The sequence below is a fragment of the Cimex lectularius genome, unplaced genomic scaffold, assembly GCF_000648675.2.
Source record: "Cimex lectularius strain Harlan isolate CLEC.00 unplaced genomic scaffold, Clec_2.1 scaffold123, whole genome shotgun sequence".
Lineage (NCBI taxonomy): Eukaryota > Metazoa > Arthropoda > Insecta > Hemiptera > Cimicidae > Cimex > Cimex lectularius.
The window spans coordinates 1,033,138-1,052,329 of NW_019392886.1; the positions used below are offsets into that span (position 1 = coordinate 1,033,138).

Here is a 19,192-nt window from a genome sequence, read left to right on the forward strand (position 1 = left end):
ACTCTCATTACTGAATCTTTTTCAAATTCTATTATTTTTTATCAAGTCAAGTATCAAGTAGTACGGACTCTTTGCCGGTCTGTTTTGAATAAATGTCATTGGTAAGTGTGACGGAGTTGAATGCAGGGTCGCTGGGTTCGAACCCGGTACCTTTACCTTATCGAGATTAGTGCCGTATCGACGCCCGTTATCGACACCAATGCCCCGTCAGAAACCTTTAAAACCTCTTAAGTGTCAGTAAGAATTATCAAAGCCAATTCGCAGGAGCCACTACATTTTTTAATATAGCGACACTAGCGAACCAATTTTCGCAAGTGTAAATAATAAATACACAGAAGACAAACACTTTGAGTGAGTAGAAATACTTTGATTGAATACAAAAAAATATATTTTGCATTGTATAATTTCACTTTTTTCCACATCCTACATTTATTTGTTAAATGTAAACAATAAACAATAAAGGTGCGGTTGAGATGGGAAGTTGGTGTCCGAGTGGATAGAGGTCACGATAGCTCAAGCGGTAGAGCAGCGGCGTATCAAGCCGAAGATCGTGGGTTCGAATCCCGCTCGTGCCATTGACTTTTTTATCTCGACTAAAAACCTTAATTAATTGTAATATATTAATTGGTCAAGCGGACCACGAAATTAGTGAATTTAATGTAAACAATGTTTGTAAATCCCAGGCACTGAAGATGATCTCAATAAAGATCGAAACGTTGGCACGATAAAGAAAATGTTTTTCTGAAACCTACATCACACCAGATCGCATCTCACGATTAACGGTCACTAATCATCATACAGTGTAAATAATAACAAAATAAATTTTAAAAAGTAAAGTAGTTGGGACAATAGTTAATTGCACCTATAATGTCCAATTAAAGGCCCGATGTTCCGTTTGTGATCAGATTTCAAAGAGCTTTGATCTTAAAAGTTAGTTGGTTAATAACGAGGACTTAAGGTGGATTTTGTATTACGGTGTCATAGAAAAGCCATACCAACCACTTTTAATAGTATCAGTCGCTTAAAGGAAACCATGATATGCAAGGTGTTATATTTAGATCAAATAACGGCTTTGAAAAGGGACCACGGACCTGGTCCGAAATACTTAAGCAAATAAAATGTATGTTATATAAAAAAATTTGTGTTTCATTCAATTCAACAATGATATAAGTTAGAAAGAAATAAAATCATTTCATGTGAAATTAACCGTGTGTCAATAAACAGGGAATACATTCTAATTAATAAATTTTAATTAACTTTTATATCCCTATTAAAACGAAGGTGAAAAACATATTTTGGATCAGTACGGTTCCAAGAAAAATTTGTAACAGACAATCTCTTGGTGCAATTATAATTGGAATAAATTAGCGCGTTAACCGACCCGGTGGTCAACATTTTTTTAAATGTAAGGCTCTATTTTTTTTTTTGCATAATCAGTTACTGTGTCTCTTTATTCTCTGTCAAATGCTTGAAAATATTGATCACTTTATGATATGTATTCAGCTGCTAATGTAGATTTATCAGATTATTTAACAGATTGCTTTTCCGTCTCGACCATGGGAGCAATTTCGATCACCATTGGCTTACAGACTAACTAAAATATGCTTCTTAGCTTTACATCTTCCGTTGAAATTAAAAAATGCAATGTAATAAAAAATTACTCTGCTATAAACATACACGGTCTTTTGCGGCTTCATAAAGTTCTCATCATCTGAAAAAATTACTATATATTAATTTTCTCTTTTACTTTGTAGTTATTTGCGTAAAGAAATCCCATGTGATAGAGAAAGGTTTAACGTCCAAGCACACTTTGTATGTCGTGGACGAAGTATCAAACGGATTTACACTACTTTTGCTAATTCTTCTTTAATAAAATTTCATGTGCTATGCCGTGATTCGAACTCAGAATCGTTAACTTGGTAAATAAGAATGTCAGATTCGCCAACGTCTCGACCACCATGGTCATCTCATGTATTAATGTTTCGCCCATAATTTTTCATTCTAGTTAAATATTTCATAAAATCATTAACATTGCTTAATAAAAATTATTTTATCTGATCGGAGTTTCAAGTTTTCCGTCTAAGTTTTTATTTTTAAAAGTTTATATTTATTTGGTAATTTATTTAGAAATCGTGAGATGCGGTCTGGTGTGATATAGGTTTCAGAAAAACATTTTCTTTATCGTGCCAACGTTTAGATCAACCTGCATCACACCAGACCGCATCTCACGATTTCTAAATAAATTACCAAATAAAGTTATATAAACTTTTCAAAATATTTCTAAATATCTAAACACGATTTCTAAATAAATATCGATTAATGGTCACTAATCACCACACATTTATTTGGTAAGTTTAAGACACTGCATAATATTGTTCGAGCTAGTTATCACTAAAAAAATCGTTAAAACTGTTCATCCGACGCCTTAGAGAATAATTGAATGAAAAATTGAAAATGAAATATTTTCGAATTAGACAAGCTGGAATTTTAGAAATGCGTCATTTTCTCACTTAGAAGAGGAGGCGACGGTCGAGGGAATATTAATTCAAATAGAAACATTTTAAACTTCTTGCTACGTCGATAATAATGCACTGTTTTTTAAAATTAGCTCATTTTTTCATTTTCATGTCATTGTAAAATAAGTTCAAAGTTTTTGCCAGTATATAAAATCTATGTTCGTACGATTCTACCTTTACCTGAATACAAAATTTTAAGAAATAACACTATTATTTTCCAATTAATTAAGGATTTTAGTTGAGATAAAAAAGTCAATGTCACGAGCGGGATTCGAACCCGCGATCTTCGGCTAGATACGCCGCTGCTCTACCACTTGAGCTCTCGTGACTTCGATCCACTCGGACACTAACTTCCCCACCTCAACCCCCTTTTGAATTTTCCCTCCTTTTTGCCATTTTTCAAACGGCGGGTAATCGGATAGGATTCTCGACGACAAATCAAATGGCCACGGAGAGCTTTAATGATCTCATTTTAAATCATTAAATTCACTAAGGTTTTTAGTTGAGATAAAAATAAATTCAAAAGGAGGGGTTGAGATGGGAAGTTAGTGTCCGAGTGGATCGAGGTCACGATAGCTCAAGTTGTAGAGCAGCGGCGTATCAAGCCGAAGATCGTGTGTTCGAATCCCGCTCGTGCCATTTTTTTTTTATCTCAACTAAAAACCTTAATTAATTGTAACATATTAATTGGTCAAGCGGACCACGAAATTAGTGAATTTATTATTATTTTCTTTCAAAATTTTATTTTTCCAAATTTCTCTGGTTTTTGTCGAAAATCAGATCCTTATAATTTACTCTTAATATCACAAACCTCTGTAAATATCAACTAATGGAAGAAATGATATAAAACGCTTGAGCATTTTTTTGTTATATCTTTTAATTTCTCATATGTAATGACATAAAAGTTAAAAATTGTTGAAATAGACACTAAGACGTAAAATTGTACACTTTTTAACACGTAACAGCAAAAATATTCGAGAACATATATTTTCCTTTCTTCGCTTTCTTATATTTGCTAACATGTTAAACATTTTATACACACGTATGTACATATAAAATACATTAGTGTTATGAATCTTGAGGTGCAGCACCGGGCGCGAAAAAAAATGTTTCCCGTTTTAAAGGATGCTTAATAATCGTAAAATTGTTTCGGAAATGTTATATAATGACCTTACCTCTTTCGCTCTAAATTCATAAATCTAACTTGCATACGATGCATTACTATACAAAGCGCGATTGATTAGGGCGAAAATAGGACATCTAGAAGTCAAAAGGAAAGCTGACATGGTTCTCCTATCCGAGACGTGGTAAACTCCTTCACTCCTTGTAAGTTCAAGAGCTCTAGGTGAAAGCATGCTTTCCCTCAGGAAATCGGCTGTCGATATCACATCTGATATCTCCCTATCCCAAGATGGCAAGCGATTGACTACGCGATTGGCTCCTACTGCTTCCGTCTATATATGGATACCAAGCAAAGAGTATACTGAAGGAATCGCCAACAATGAGAAGAAACTTGAATCAAATCAATCAGAGAACTTTTTTGTTGAAATGCAAACAAGACAAACGGATCGAGTGCAAAGATGAGAAGAGTAATGGCATTAGAAAAATAAGTTATAATTTATCAAGGATTATTTGTTTATTTTTATCATTTATGTATTATTTAATATTTTATATAATTACAATGGCTAACATATAAGCAAACTGGTTTTTACACAATTTTTTTTTAAATATTAATAAAAAAATGTATTAAAGAGTGGAAACTTATCTAATTTTGGAATTTAATAGTTTCTATTTAATCTAGGCCAATATTATAGAAACTGATTATTTGGAGATCGTGAGGTGCGGTCTGGTGTAACGTAGGTTTTAGAAAAACATTTTCTTTGTCGTGCCAACGTTTCGATCTTTATTGAGATCATCTTCAGGGCCTGGGATTTATAAATATTGTTTAAATTTTACAAATACATGTAGGATGTGAAAAGAACGTAATATCATGATAAATGTTTTTCTAAAACTTACATCACATCAGACCGCACAGCTCACGATCTTCAAATAATCAACTCTTTATAAGCATTTTTTTTACAGTTGTATCACGTTCTGCATTCCACCAACCCTTCACCCAATATTTGGAACCTGTATTTCTTGATTTGCTTACAGGAATAGTTTCTGATTACTGGCATGATTTCCATAAACTGATCTACATTAAGATATCCTACTTTGGATGCGTCTAAGCGACTAATAACCTTCCATAGTACTTTATATGCTCACTAGTTTGTCTAATGTGTGTTCCATTTTATCATTATCTACTGCTCACTAAACCCCACAGTGGGTTTAAAGAGCATAAGTCCAATTCTTCATTCCGTAACTATGACGCTTTAAAGTTTAACTGCAAACAAACCTATAATGAGGTATACACCTACAGTTGAGGTTGATTATTATTATTATTATATTAAAATAATAGTTATAATTATTGTATTATTTTTAAATTTTATTTATTTGTTATTGTTGTTATAATTTTATTAAGAACAAGTTGTACCAGCTGGTGCCAAAAATAAAATTTACATACAAATCTATAATGTTATCAACTATATGGAATCCCTCTTTTTGGAAAACTTTTGTTCTTTCTTCAATAAAAACACGCCAGCTAATTTATTTTGGAATAGTCTGATGACCTTGAAGAATGTGCGAGTTAGTTCACCTGTTTCCATCCTTTTCGGACAGTGGCCTGTAGTGTCATTAACCTTGCGTGTACTGCTGGACCAAGCAATGGCTTAGGTTGGGAAGGCTCGGAACAGTCATTGGATGCCAAATTGATAGATATTTCATGATGATTGAGCTGAATGGAGCTTTAAAAAGTCAAGGAACAAAGCGCCAAACTTCGACCAAATTCAATGTAATAGGATTTGGTACAATCCACATCCTGTGATAGAAACACTTCTATGATATATGTTGTCGATTCAACATTTATGGACAAGGAAAACAACAGATAGCTGGACAGATACAGTAGTTATCCCGATCAAAAAGCAGGGTAAGGCTTCCGATAATTATAAATAATTAATTAAGGTTTTTAGTTGAGATGAAAAAAAGTTAATGGCACGAGCGGGATTCGAACCCACGATCTTCAGCTAGATACGCCGCTGCTGTACCACGCTCAAGTGACTTCGATCCGCTTGGACATCAACTTCCTATCTCAACTCCACCTTATGAGTTTTCCATCCTTTTTGCCATTTTTCAAATGTCGTGTAATCGGATTGGATTCTCGACGACAAATGAAATGGCCACGGAGAGCTTTAGTGAAATGTACTTCATTTTAGTTCATTAAATTCACTAATTTCATGGTCCGCTTGACCAATTAATACATTACAATTAAGTGCGACCGGAGAGCTCAAAGGTCTCTTCAGATCATCCAAAAGGAGAGGTGTCAGCTCTGCCCAGTATGTTGCTGACTTGTAGTATATTGTCCCCAATAATGTCCGTACTGTCCAGTTGGCTTATTTGTACACATAAAAGGAAAACGTCGGAATGCTGGGATAAATTGGTGAATTTCATTCCAGAACTACAAAAATGGTTGTATTTAAAGGGTCGAGAAATCTCTCAGAACCCTTACGCCCATATACGAGAAACCGAAACCGTAGAATGACTGATAATATTCAAATGGGCCATTATACGTCCCCAGTCAAATCCTCAGATATGGGCTTCAGATTAACTCCAGTTCAAATTGGACAGACCATATTAATTTGCTTCTTGCGAAAGAGGAGCGGCTTTATAACATTCTACAAATCGCCTCGAGCTCTCGGTGGGGTGGGACCCTTCCACAGTCTTTCTGTTTTATAGGTCAACTATCAGGTCGATGATCGATTTCGGGGCGGTTTTTTCGTGAAAGCTTGAACACCCAACTCAGTAAAGTACAAATATTTTTTTTAAGAAGTGCACAAGACAAACATTAGGGTGTCTCCAAAGGTCTGAATAGCCATCTACTAAAAGACTGATAGCCTATGATAAGCGTGAGAATAAAAAAATAGAATTTATCAGAGCAATTAACTCATGCCAAACAGATAGCCTATAAATTCCAAAAACTGTCTCCCTAGGGATTCTGGATCAAACTAGCATGTTCTGACCTCATAAAAAATGCTCCATCAATTGTCACTGCATTTCGGTCTTCGGGAACTGATTTTGACATAGAAATGATAAATGGTGGAGTGAGTATGCTGTTCAATATTTTTCAAAAGTGTGATTATGACAGGCCTCCAGTGTGGAAATGTCGATTTCTTTGAAAAAAATTCTACAATAATAAATAATTGATTATTCAGAAATCGTTAGATGCGGTCTGATGTGATGTAGGTTTCAGAAAAACATTTTCTTTATCGAGCCAACGTTTCGATCTTTATTGAGATCATCTTCAGGGCTCAATAAAGATCGAAACGTTGGCACGACAAAGAAAATGTTTTTTTGAAACCTACATTACACCAGACCGCATCTCACGATTTCTGAATAATCATTGACTAACGGTCACTAATCGCTACACATAATAAATAACCGTGAAAATCAAAAGTTACTACTTAATCAGAAGAAAACTGCCGAATTTTGTACTGTGTTCGGAACGAAGAGGTTTGCAGCATCAATATTTTGTGTACCCTTCACTAAAATAAATTAACTGATTCCTATCTCATCCGAATTAATTTAATTAGAGTTCAGTTTGTAAATTTCTTGAGGGAGATTTTACTAATTGTACTAGATGTTTCTCTGCAACAACGACGTATGATACTTAAGCATAATTGACACCCAATAAGGGTGGTTAAATGGGGTCTTTACACTTTAAACCAGTGTAGGCAGCCCGAACATAAAATGCAGGTTGCAACCCTCTTCATGAGACCTTTTGTTTAATTTAATTTGTCAATTAGACATTATGTTTAACAATTTTTTTTAAAAGCATGCAATAAACAAGAAGTGAGAACAATAATTGTTAACCATAACAATAATTATTTGTTTAATTATTAAACAAATAGCAAATAAAATTATGTTTTTTCCAAAAAGAATACTAGTTGTTGTACTCCGTTTTTTTTTATCAATTGATAGTCGGATTGCGGCATTGATTTCAACTTAAAAAATACGTCATCTTTTCATGTAAGGTTTTGGTTGAAATGGTAAAGTCAGTGTCACGAGCAGAATTCGAACCAACTTTCTGCGGCTACCGAAGGTCGTGTGTTCGAATCCCAATCGTGACACTGACTTTTTCATTTCAACCAAAACCTTACATAAAAAGATGAAGTAATTGAAATAAGTAATTTGATCAATCAGACCACTAAATATAATGGATTTAAAAAATAGTGAAAAAGATTTGAAAAATGGCAAAAAGGAGGGAAAAATTCAAAAGGTGCGGTTGAGATGGGAGGTCCGAGTGGATCGAGGTCACGATAGCTCAAGTGGTAGAGCAGCGGCGTATCTAGCCGAAGATCGTGGGTTCGAATCCCGCTCGTGCCATTGACTTTTTTATCTCAACTAAAAACCTTAATTAATTGTAATATATTAATTGGTCAAGCGGACCACGAAATTAGTGAATTTAAATATTGAAAAACGATGAGTCGGAAGTTAAGGCAAGGTCTTTAAATTTTAAAGTTTTACTGTAACCCTGTATATTTTTTGACATATAGAAATTTTCATGTAGACTTACCAATAGTAAATACACATTTTTTAACGTTTTCTATTCAAGACAAATTCATCCCAGCCATCTACAAACGAAACCCTGCATAACAGCCTTTTTCAGGATTTCCGCTGTTTCTGATATTTTCACTGTCATCCTTTTTTTAATGATCAACAAAATCACAACATTACGTGAGTGAAAAAAAAATGTGACAACAAATTCGAAATAATTCTAGTTTTGGATTAACATTGAGGAACGGATTGCTGAATTGTACAAGTTAAATCTGCACACGCATGTTACAGACGTCTACAATGCGATGATTTCTTGCTGCACCTTGCATCATAATTAAAACGTTTCACAATCTGAATTTAAAATCCAACCGTTTGACATACATTATGCGATATTACAAGGAAAGTAGACCGCTTTGATGGAACGGATTACGTAAGTGCCGCAAAAAGACCGCAAAAGGATTACCGTGTTGCCTCACCCGGCTTAAATCCCCGACGTTAAGAAGCTGTTTTAGTCGATTTTCTTTTCAGCCTTAAAACGGAAATAAAGCTACCATTGTTTTACCTATAACAGGTTCACTAATAAATACGAATGTCTTGTATTCTTGGATGAATGGTAAAATAAATGTATTGAAACGAAGGTTTATATTTTGAAGGGTACTTTTCGACATAACTGTTTATCTAACAATGAAATAACTATTTCGCAATAAACGTAATTGCTCGTTTATATTTTAAACATTTTGTTTTTTAAAATGCATTTTTTGGCATAGACAAGTTTAACCATCATACTCACTTCATTATTTATAACAACAAACTATGTCCAGGCACTCCCCTCCATGTAGCGACAGGAAAGCGAGAACGGATAGCTTTTTATCTAGTCGAAGATCGTTGGTTCGAATCCCGCTCGTGCCATTGACTTTTTTATCTCAACTAAAAACCTTAATTACTTGTAATATATTAATTGGTCAAGCGGACCACGAAATTAGTGAATTTAATGAATTTAAATGAAGTATACTTCACTAAAGCTCTCCGTGGCCACGAGTCAAGTAATGGCAAGAGCTATTCCCAATTGACCAAATCCTTTAAGTTGTATTTTACTAATTAAAGAAGTATTAATTTAACTGGCAAGGAATAATCAGCAAAGAGTAGATGCACTACAATAAATTGAATTTAAACATAATTAAACATATTCCCTCCCCTTAGAAAACGAGACCGTTGTAAAACAGTTTTGTCTTTTTGAAAACAAAGTTATTTTTTCCATTCATTAATCTTTCAGGAACCTCAATTGGTTTTGACAGTGGCCATGGTACGAAGTGGATGGGAAGAAAACTTAATCGATTTGTCAGATCATAATGTCTTCAAGAAAATGTGCTTTATTAGTAAACAATGGACGCCAAATATGCCATATAAACAGGTCAGTTTCAACGTCAGTCGGAATGGGATACTAGCCGGAAGTAAAAATGAGGAATATAGGGTTATTCACGATGTTTGTAAGATGTTACCTCGTGTTAACTCGAATAGAGAAATGTCCAGTAAGATCGAGAACGCACCCTTCTTTCGCTGCGCGTGGCGATAAGTAGAACTAAAAATAAAGCCATAACAATCTTGGAAGGTTTTTGTTTGTTTTGGTTTTCTTTTGTTTTAAATTGTGTGATGCCAGAAGATAATAAAAAAGGAAAATTAATTTACTATTTCATTCAAAATACTATCTATGCACTCGAAAAGTACTAACAAATGACACACTTCAATTCTTACCGACATAACCTCTATCCTATCGTCTAAAATACTATAACTTTATAGGTTATGGATATATCTGTTATGAATGAAAATATAAGAAAAGGCCAGAAATTAACAAAAGAAATGTAATGTTCTGATTCAATTAAAGAGTAGTTATAAATAAAAATACATGTAAACAAAAAACAGCTGTTAATGTTATGGCTGCCATATTGGTTACCTACGCCCTAACGGATAGTAATGTGACTACATTTTCGACCTAACATCTAATTTTAGCCCTGGCTAGTTACATCGAGTAGTAGTTCACTAGCCGTTTCTTACAAGTCTATTTCATTATTTGTCTCGATCTAACAGGACCTAACAGAGTTAACAGGGTTAACACAAAGATTGTGAATACCCCAGTGTCATTTTACAAAAGATAAGTATATCAAAGAACATGTCAACCCATAAACCTTGTGTCAGACGATTATAAAAGCAGAAAATTACCACATCATTATAAAAGCATTTATAAATTTTAACAGAAATTTATCTTTTGTTTAAAAATGAGACAAAATATTCATTTATAATTTGAGAAAGAAAAATATAAAAGTTTTTAACTCATTTGTCCGGGTGGAAATTAAGTTGACTCCCTAAGCTTAAATATACGTATAAATCCGGGGACGTTATTAAGAAAATCAAATTAAAACTTTTACGGGGTTGAGCCTGTGGAAGAAGCAGGGCGAGGGGAGGGTTGAAAAGCCTACCCACCTGTAGAATCTTGGCATGCCTGAATCTCTCCAACCGCCTAACGCTTTCCCGTAATAATTCCGTAACGGTCTCTTTCCGTTTAGGCTTGTGGAGCTTTTCCGCACACTTTTTTTCAAACACGAACACAGAAACTTCCTGAAATCAAAACGGAAAAAAAACAGTTAGTATTGCTTGATTGAGTTTACTTAAAAAAAGATTAATATAAGAATTACAAATATTAAAAAAATCAAGTAAAAAATGACAGGAATATGACACCTAATTATTTGGAGGTCGTGAGATGGGGTCTGGTGTGACGTAGTTTTTAGAAAAACATTTTCTTTATCGTGCTTCTACGTTTCGATCTTTTTTAAGATCATCTTCAGGGCTCAAAATGCTTGTTTACCGTGTAGATGTGTCATTCATGTCTGTCGGGCACTCTCAACACGATAGACAAGAATGACACATCTACACGGAACAAAAACACTTTGAGCCCTGAAGATGATCTCAATAAAGATCGAAACGTTGGCCCGATAAAAAAAACTGTTTTTCTAAAACCTACTTCTCACCAGACCGCATCTCACGACCTCCAAATAATCATTAAGGAACAGTCACTAAACACCACACAAAAATAAATTTATATTTCCCTTTTAGCTTAATAATAACAAAAACAAAGTTTGTTACATATCACAACGTTAAATTGTATAATCTAGGTTGTTGGTTGTTTTTGGGAACTAGAAGTTCTATTGAGCCAAAATAACAATTTTGAAAAGGCACCATGGACGTAGACCGAAATGCATGGCGATCGAAATATAAGTCATAAAAAATAATTGATATTTTAGTTCTCAAAACTAACCAAAAACTTAGATCATAAAACATTTTATCACAAAATTAAATTAATGGAAATATTTTAAATTTTATGTTACAATTAATTAAGGTTTTTAGTTGAGATGAAAAAAAGTTAATGGCACGGGAGGGATTCGAACCCACGACCTTCGGCTAGATACGCCGCTGCTCTACCACTTGAGCTATCGTGACATCGATCCACTCGGACATCAACTCCCCATCTCAACCCCACATTATGAGTTTTCCCTCCTTTTGCCATTTTTCAAATGTCGTGTAATCGGATTGGATTCTCGACGACAAATGAAATGGCCACGGAGAGCTTAAGTGAAGTATACTTCATTTTAAATCATTAAACTCACTAAGGTTTTTAGTTGAGATTAAAAAAAATTCAAAAGGAGGGGTTGAGATGGGAAGTTAGTGTCCCAGTGGATCGAGGTCACGAGAGCTCAAGTGGTAGAGCAGCTTCGTATCTAGCCGAAGGTCGTGGGTTCGAATCCCTCTCGTGCCATTAACTTTTTTTCATCTCAACTAAAAACCTTAATTCATTGTAACATATTAATTGGTCAAGCGGACCACGAAAATAGTGAATTTAAATTTTATGATATAATTTCCTTTCGTATTCCATTACTAATGCTATTTGTTTACACTTGACATGTATTGCATATGAAACAATTATTGTTTCGCATATTAAAAGCATTGTCGATATGTGACCGAGTAGAAGAACGGTCATCCTCACACGATTAAGTTACACATAATACCCAATGTTTCTTGGACTCGAGAACAATTATCGTATTGGGCAGCATTCCTTCTCGCTTCTTATATGGAGCCAAGGAATGACACCATTCAATTAGGTGGGACACATTGAGCAATTGAGCAACTTTTCTCTCAAAAACCACTGTTATTTGATATTAAAGTTAAACTTGTAGCCTGCAAAATATATTTTGTTTAGTAAATTTAATTTCATTTCTGTTTCAATATAATAAAATGATAATTCCACAAGGTTGTCTAAGTACATCAATAAAAGATGAACTCCTCACTTGCATAGAGTTATTGACAAATTGAATGATTTTTCTCTTTATTTGTTTGTTGTTAAGTTATGCTGCCCCAGTATTGTTTTCTGTAAAATTTTGATGTAATATAACAGAAAATGATGGCTTTTTCTCCGATTAGAAAGAATCCTTGGCTCCTTATAATGAGTTGGTAGCTTTGAATATTGTTTTGAATACAGCAGATAATAAAATATATATTCAATTAATTAAGGTTTTTAGTTGAGATAAAAAAGTCAGTGCCACGAGCAGGTTTCGAACCCACGATCTTTGGCTAGATACGCCGCTGCTCTACCACTTGAGCTATTGTGACTTGTGACCTCGAGTGGAACGATAGCTCAAGTGGTAGAGTAGCGGCGTATCAAGCCGAAGGTCGTGGGTTCGAATCCCGCTCGTGACACTTACTTTTTCATCTCAACTACAAACCTTTAATTAATTGAATGATATTAATTGGTCAAGAACACCACGAAAACTAGTGAATAAAATATATAATTTAATATCACCGAAAAAATTTAAAAGTTTTTCTATAAGATTCTTCGCTACATCTTTACATATCGCAAATTTCAATGTATTTCATAGTGACTATGTTGTAATTTTATGATTAGAGAGAAAATAAAAGAGTATCTTCACGATTAGAATCATCATACCTATTTTATAATCAGTCGAGAAATTATCCGTGTAGATGAGAGACAGAAAGAAGTGTGAGATTCTAGAAAAGAGTTTAGAAAGTGTTGGAATCCATAAAAAAAGAGTGCTTTGGTCCAAAGCAGATTGAATATAATTAGTGAGTACCCATCACCCTTTTACCAAATGGTCCGCAAACGGTTTGCCTGAAATTCCCGTTTATTTAAATTTTAAAAAAATTAATTGTGTGTTTCAAAATTTAAAAAGAAAATTGTATAATAACAATTTATTAATTTAAATTGTTTTGAAACCCGGATTAAATTATATTATAAAAAGGCACCTGATCTGTATTCAGTTGAGAACATAACCTCTGGGGCTTTGTTCCAAATAAACAGGATTCAGAATTGAATCCGTCTTGTTGTATCAAGAAGATACCGTTACACACATAATTACGATGATAATTAATACATTTGATAATTTCACATTAATACAATTATTGCAGTGAAATTCACTGGCTACTAATAAACTATATCTATCATGGTTGTTTATTTTTGGTGCTTTATAGACCTCATGAAAAATTTTTGCCGGTGCATGACAAATAATTTGGAAGTACTGCGATAAAAATTGTTTTAATCCGACATTTAGCATTTATGCTAGATTTTTGGTGCAGTTTGCACATATACATCGGAATCTGTCTAGTTTGTTAAAAATTATCATGATGTTCAAAGTATATTACGCCAATGAAAAGTATAAAGATTCTGATCTCATCTAAATGTTTTATTAATTACAAGTAATTAAAATTTTAAGTTGAGATAAAAAGTCTGTGTCACGAGGTCTCGTTAGCTCAAGTGGTAGAGTAGCGGCATCTCAAGCCGTTTAGGCATATCTAGCCGAAGGTCGTGAGTTCGAATCGCACTCATGAAACTGGCTTTTTATCTCAATTAAAAACCTTAATTATTTGAATGGTATTAATTGGTCAAGCGGACCACGAAAAATAGTGAATTTTGTTAATTATTTAATGAATTATTTAAAATAAGACGTAACAAAAATAAAACCCATTTTGAATTTTATTTTTCTTTAAAATAATGAATTAAATTTGATTTAAAAAACTATAAGTTTATTGTGGTTTAGGTGGTAACGGAATAAAAAAATTATTTCATTTTACTCTTCTCCTTTATAAAAATAATTTATTTCAATTAATTAATCTTTATGTGTAAGGTATTGGTTGAACTAAAACAGGTTTTATTTTAGTATATCTTCACGAAAAAGTTCTCCGTGGTCATTTCATTTGTCGCCGAGAATCAAATAGATTACACGACATTTGAAAAATGGCAAACAGGGGGGAGAATTCAAAATGTGGGGTTGAGATGGTAAGTTAGTGCCCGAGTGGATCGAACTCACGTTAGCTCAAGTGGTGGAGCAGCGGCGTATCAAGCCGAAGGTCGTGGGTTCGAATCTCGCTCGTGACATTGACTTTTTTATCTCAACTTAAAACCTTAATTAATTGAGGGATATTAATTGGTCAAGCGGACCACGAAAAATAGTGAAATTAATTGTGAATTTAATTAACATTTTATTGAATTTAATTAACAAATGTGTCCCACATAATTAAAATATATCTATTAATGACTACGGGTACAGATGGGGTAGGCCAGCTTGCAACACGATATTGGAATTATTTTTAAGCCCGGACAATTTCATGACCACCCCCCGTATTGACGTTTGTATACAATGGACGCTTATTATTGTAGGTAATTGTTGGATGTTAAATGTCAATGGTGAGTGGGTAGTTATTAGTTTATTGGCAACGATTAGGCTTAGTCACTGGTCATTACAAAGGTTATAATAATTTGTGTAAAGAGGTATGGATGAAAATCGAATATTTCATTAAAGAGAGCACCGAGTACTTGTTATAAAATACTTCGTAATGAAAAGTGGTGTAGGTACCCTACGTTCGTCGTGGGTGGAAATGCTGTGGTTTTCGATACCTCAAAAAACCAAAATTAGGGCTAGGATTGGAATATGATACATAATGCACTGCTTAGATAAATAGAAGTAGTACTCGCTTCGGCAATACTTATACTAAACATGTCCGAATAGGAGAAGTTCCTTTCGTGTAAAAGAATACTTAGGGAAGTTTTAAGTTCGAAAAATTAAATTGCAACTACAACTATATACATTCCATTCTTGTTCGTTTTGTCAATGCATAATTATGAAGGCTTCTTCAAACAATTGTATGCATAACGAAAACGCCCTTTCTCAGAGTGAACCTATTCCACGTAGTTATTGCTCAAGGTTCGTTCCAGACAGACAGAACATCCCTACAGCTCCGGTTCGCCAGAGGCGAATTTGGAACAATAGCTAGTATATAACTTTCTCTTTACGACTTGGTATTGTCTATTATCTCTTCGCTATTATCCTCAATGCGTTTCTATTATCCTCAACCGACTGCACACCAAGTTAAATATTTACGACTAGACAAGAATAAAAACTCATTTGGAACACTCATACGAGGTTTAAACACAAACGCCGCGAAACACGCGTTACACAAAACTCTGGACCAACATAACAACTGTCGAATATTATAAGCTTATAACTGTGGAAAGAAATTTGCACAGCTTTTAAATTTAGAACTGCAGGAGTTGAACCTGGCAATCTAATCTAAAACCTTTCTGATCAAGCTCGTACAAACGTTGAGTAGTGTACGAAAGTTGGGCAGACTCAACATGAACGTATAGTCTGTAATCGCTTCTAATGTTTAATGATTCTATAAATTTTGAAGTTAATAATAAATATATAAGGAGAGTGAGAGTGACAGACAGAGAAAGAGAGAGAGAGAGAGACAGAGAAAGAGAGAGAGAGAGAGAGAGAGAGAGAGAGAAAGGGAGAGAGAGAAAGAGAGAGAGAGAAAGAGATAAGTCGGTAGGTAGAGAGAGAGAGAGAGTGAGAAAGGGAAGGAGAGAGACAGAGAGAGAGAAAGAGAGAGAGAGAGAGAGAGAGAGAGAGAGAGAGAGAGAGAGAGAGTGCGTGTTAGCGGAAGGGTGAGACAGAACGTGCAATAAATCATGTTTTTTTTTTTAATAATTGTTCTAAAAGAAAGAAGTGAAAAAATGTGTGAGGTAAATTAAAAAAAATATTAAAAGAACAAAAAATAGAGAAACAGAAAAAGATAATAAGTGAAGAAAAAGAAAGAAATAAGGGAAAGAGAGGGAGAAAGAAAAGAGAGGTAGCAAATGGAAGAGAGAGAGAGAGAGAGATTCTACGAGGAAAAAGGAGGAAAGTGAAGAAAAAGGAAGAGAAAATGGGAGAAAGGGAGAATGGGAAGGGGAGAAAGAGAGAGAGAGAGAGAGAGAGAGAGAGATTGCTTTATTCTACAATAAAAAAGTAAAAGAGAAAGAAGAGAGAATGGGAAATAAAGAGAGAAAGAAAATAGAGAGCGAGAACGAAGAAGAGAGAGAGAGAGTGAGAGTGAAAGAATTTATATTCAATAAGAATAATATTCAATAAGAAAAAAGTGAAGGAAAAAAAAGAAAGAATGCGAGAAAGAGATAAAAAGAAAGAAGAGAGAGAGAACATTTTTTATTTATCAAAAACGAAATTGAGAGAGAAAGAGAATCTATTTTACACAACGAATCAATAATAAATTCGAGTAATACATGCAATTGTTTTTCCGTACTGAAACATCTTCAACTTTTTACGGATGTAAACAAACATATCGTCAAGATAAAAACATATTAAAAACGACGACTTATTATACAGCATAACTTATTAAAAATAGCTTATTTTAAAAATAAACTCATTCCAAACAAAACATTTAATATTGTACTTGGTTGCAAAATGCGTTCTATCGGCTAAACGTCTAAAGGCAAAGTTATGCATAAGAATATGATAAGGCTCTGCTTAATTATGAACCTGATGATGATGCATGCACTTGGAACAATTTGCATGTGATTATGCTAAAGGGTATGAGAGCCATGATGTTCAGTAGGCTGATCTTAAATAATTGTAAAAGTAATTCAATAATTTCGGTTATATTTTGTTTGATACTTTATATTAGTTTACGTGGACGAAAAGGGTAAAAAAATAGACGAATTTGAGAGGGTGTACAATTTTAGGTGGTAGTGTATTATACTTATGCCTTAACAGATTCAAATTTTAGTATTTCTTTCAGAATTATTAACATTAAGGACAATAGTTACAGACTTGTCAAAATATTTTGGAATTTGACTACATTAAGTCCTTATTAAGGTTCAGGTATAACCATAAACTAAACAGCATTTTTTGATTTTATATAATTTCTTACTATTCACATTAATAAGTGACTTATAAATATTAGAAATAAGGCACATTAACAGAAGAAATACATGTCATGAAAATTATGTCAAAACATTAAAAATATTTTAAAACTTACGCAAATGGGAACGAATGCTTCACTGCTTTCCTACTTGCACTAAGGGAAATTACGTTAGAAATGTAGTAAAGACTTGAAGAAATTTTCTGGCCACTTTTGATTGGAATGATTGGATTAGTTGGCCATCTAAATTTATAATGGAAAATTTGATAATATAAAATTTTGACTTCGTTTATGTCTTGGCATATAATGACTAGATTCAATAAACGTACAAATTAATGGATATCGGCTTGTTCGGACCTGCGATGTTTTGGTCAATTTTATCTCCTTTTAAATCCAGGGATTCGTCAGGGAACAGTTCTCGATCCAATTATATTTGTGATATAAACAAATATTTCAATTAAATTTCCATATTTGGCTACTCTTTACTTTTTTTATTTTTATTTTATATTGAACTTTAAAAAACTATTTAACACTTTGTGCAAATGACTGAGAAAATATATGGGCATCCTGAGGTAGAAAGCCTAGGGGGCGTAACAGATTCTGGTGGCTCAACGACGTAGTAAAAGAAATCCGGAAGCTGAATATTACGCAATGGAGGAGAAAAGCCGAGGATCGAATGGCTAATAATTTGGAGGAAGAGATGCAAGGGGAGGAAAGTTAAGCTGTTTTTACACTTTAACGTCCAGTAAAACCACAATTAAAAACCATAACTATATGTCTAAACAAACACCCATCGGTAATCAATTATATCATCTGTTATTTAATTTAAGTCAATTTCCTAGACTTGATTAAAATAATGACCTGGGATTAGGACTCTAAGCACAGAGAACGTAGATGAACAAAACAACAAAACAATTTTTCCGCATTGTTAAACCTTACTTCACCAACCGTTCTATAACAATCGATTACTTACATAAACGCTTTTTCAGCATAATGAAGTAATACGGCATATAAGAAAATAGACACATTTCCTCATCCTGATGCGACCAAGATGCTTCCGTACATGTTCAAATATATTGAAAAAAATAAATATATTTGTCATTCTAATGTGATCGAATGTTTATACGTATAGTTAGAAAAAAAATCTATCAATGTTTTGATCTTCTTTTATATTGAGCCTCACATAACGTCGACCTTATTGAGAAAATATGCTGTTGTACAAAAATAAGCCAGTACGCCTTAAGTGTAAAGGTATGCTGTATGCTGTGTGCTTCTTTCGTGTTTGCATGTAATATTACGTGTAAACAAAGAACAGCAGTGTCTTATGTGCTTTGGTTCGAGAGCTTTGAGCAAAATAATTTCACAACCTAATTTCTTCGAACTACTTAATATTACTATTTGTACGTGCTAATAATACGACACACTATTTTTTTGGATGAGGTTTCTTTGTTCAATTATTGAACGCACGACAACCAAAACAATTTTCATAAAATGTTCTTTGTTTATAAGTATAGATTTTGTTGTGATTCTCGCTTCCCTACTTTAGTGTTTTAAACTTCAATAATGCATGATTCTATTTAGAGTTGTTTGATTACAGTTCTACAGTTTAAATGAAAAACTGGTGGTGAGTTTGTTAATTGGTTTAATAAGATTAAATACGACATGGATTCTTAGTATAAATGAGTGAAAAGCGTTAAATTTGATCATTTTTCTTAATTATCAAATGTGTGGTGATTAGTGACCGTTAATCGATATTTATTAAG

The 19,192-nt window shown here is 33.7% G+C and overlaps 1 protein-coding gene across 2 annotated transcripts in view; it reads right to left on the reverse strand.

Annotated features, from left to right (window-relative positions):
* Positions 1–19,192, reverse strand: part of LOC106673401 (SCY1-like protein 2) — a 456,897-nt gene that overhangs the window by 277,261 nt on the left and 160,444 nt on the right. For both annotated transcript variants that reach the window (XM_024229052.1, XM_024229051.1), the window contains exon 3: positions 10,644–10,778. In XM_024229052.1, coding sequence (XP_024084820.1) covers positions 10,644–10,778 — 135 coding nt within the window. The remainder of the gene's footprint in view (positions 1–10,643; positions 10,779–19,192) is intronic.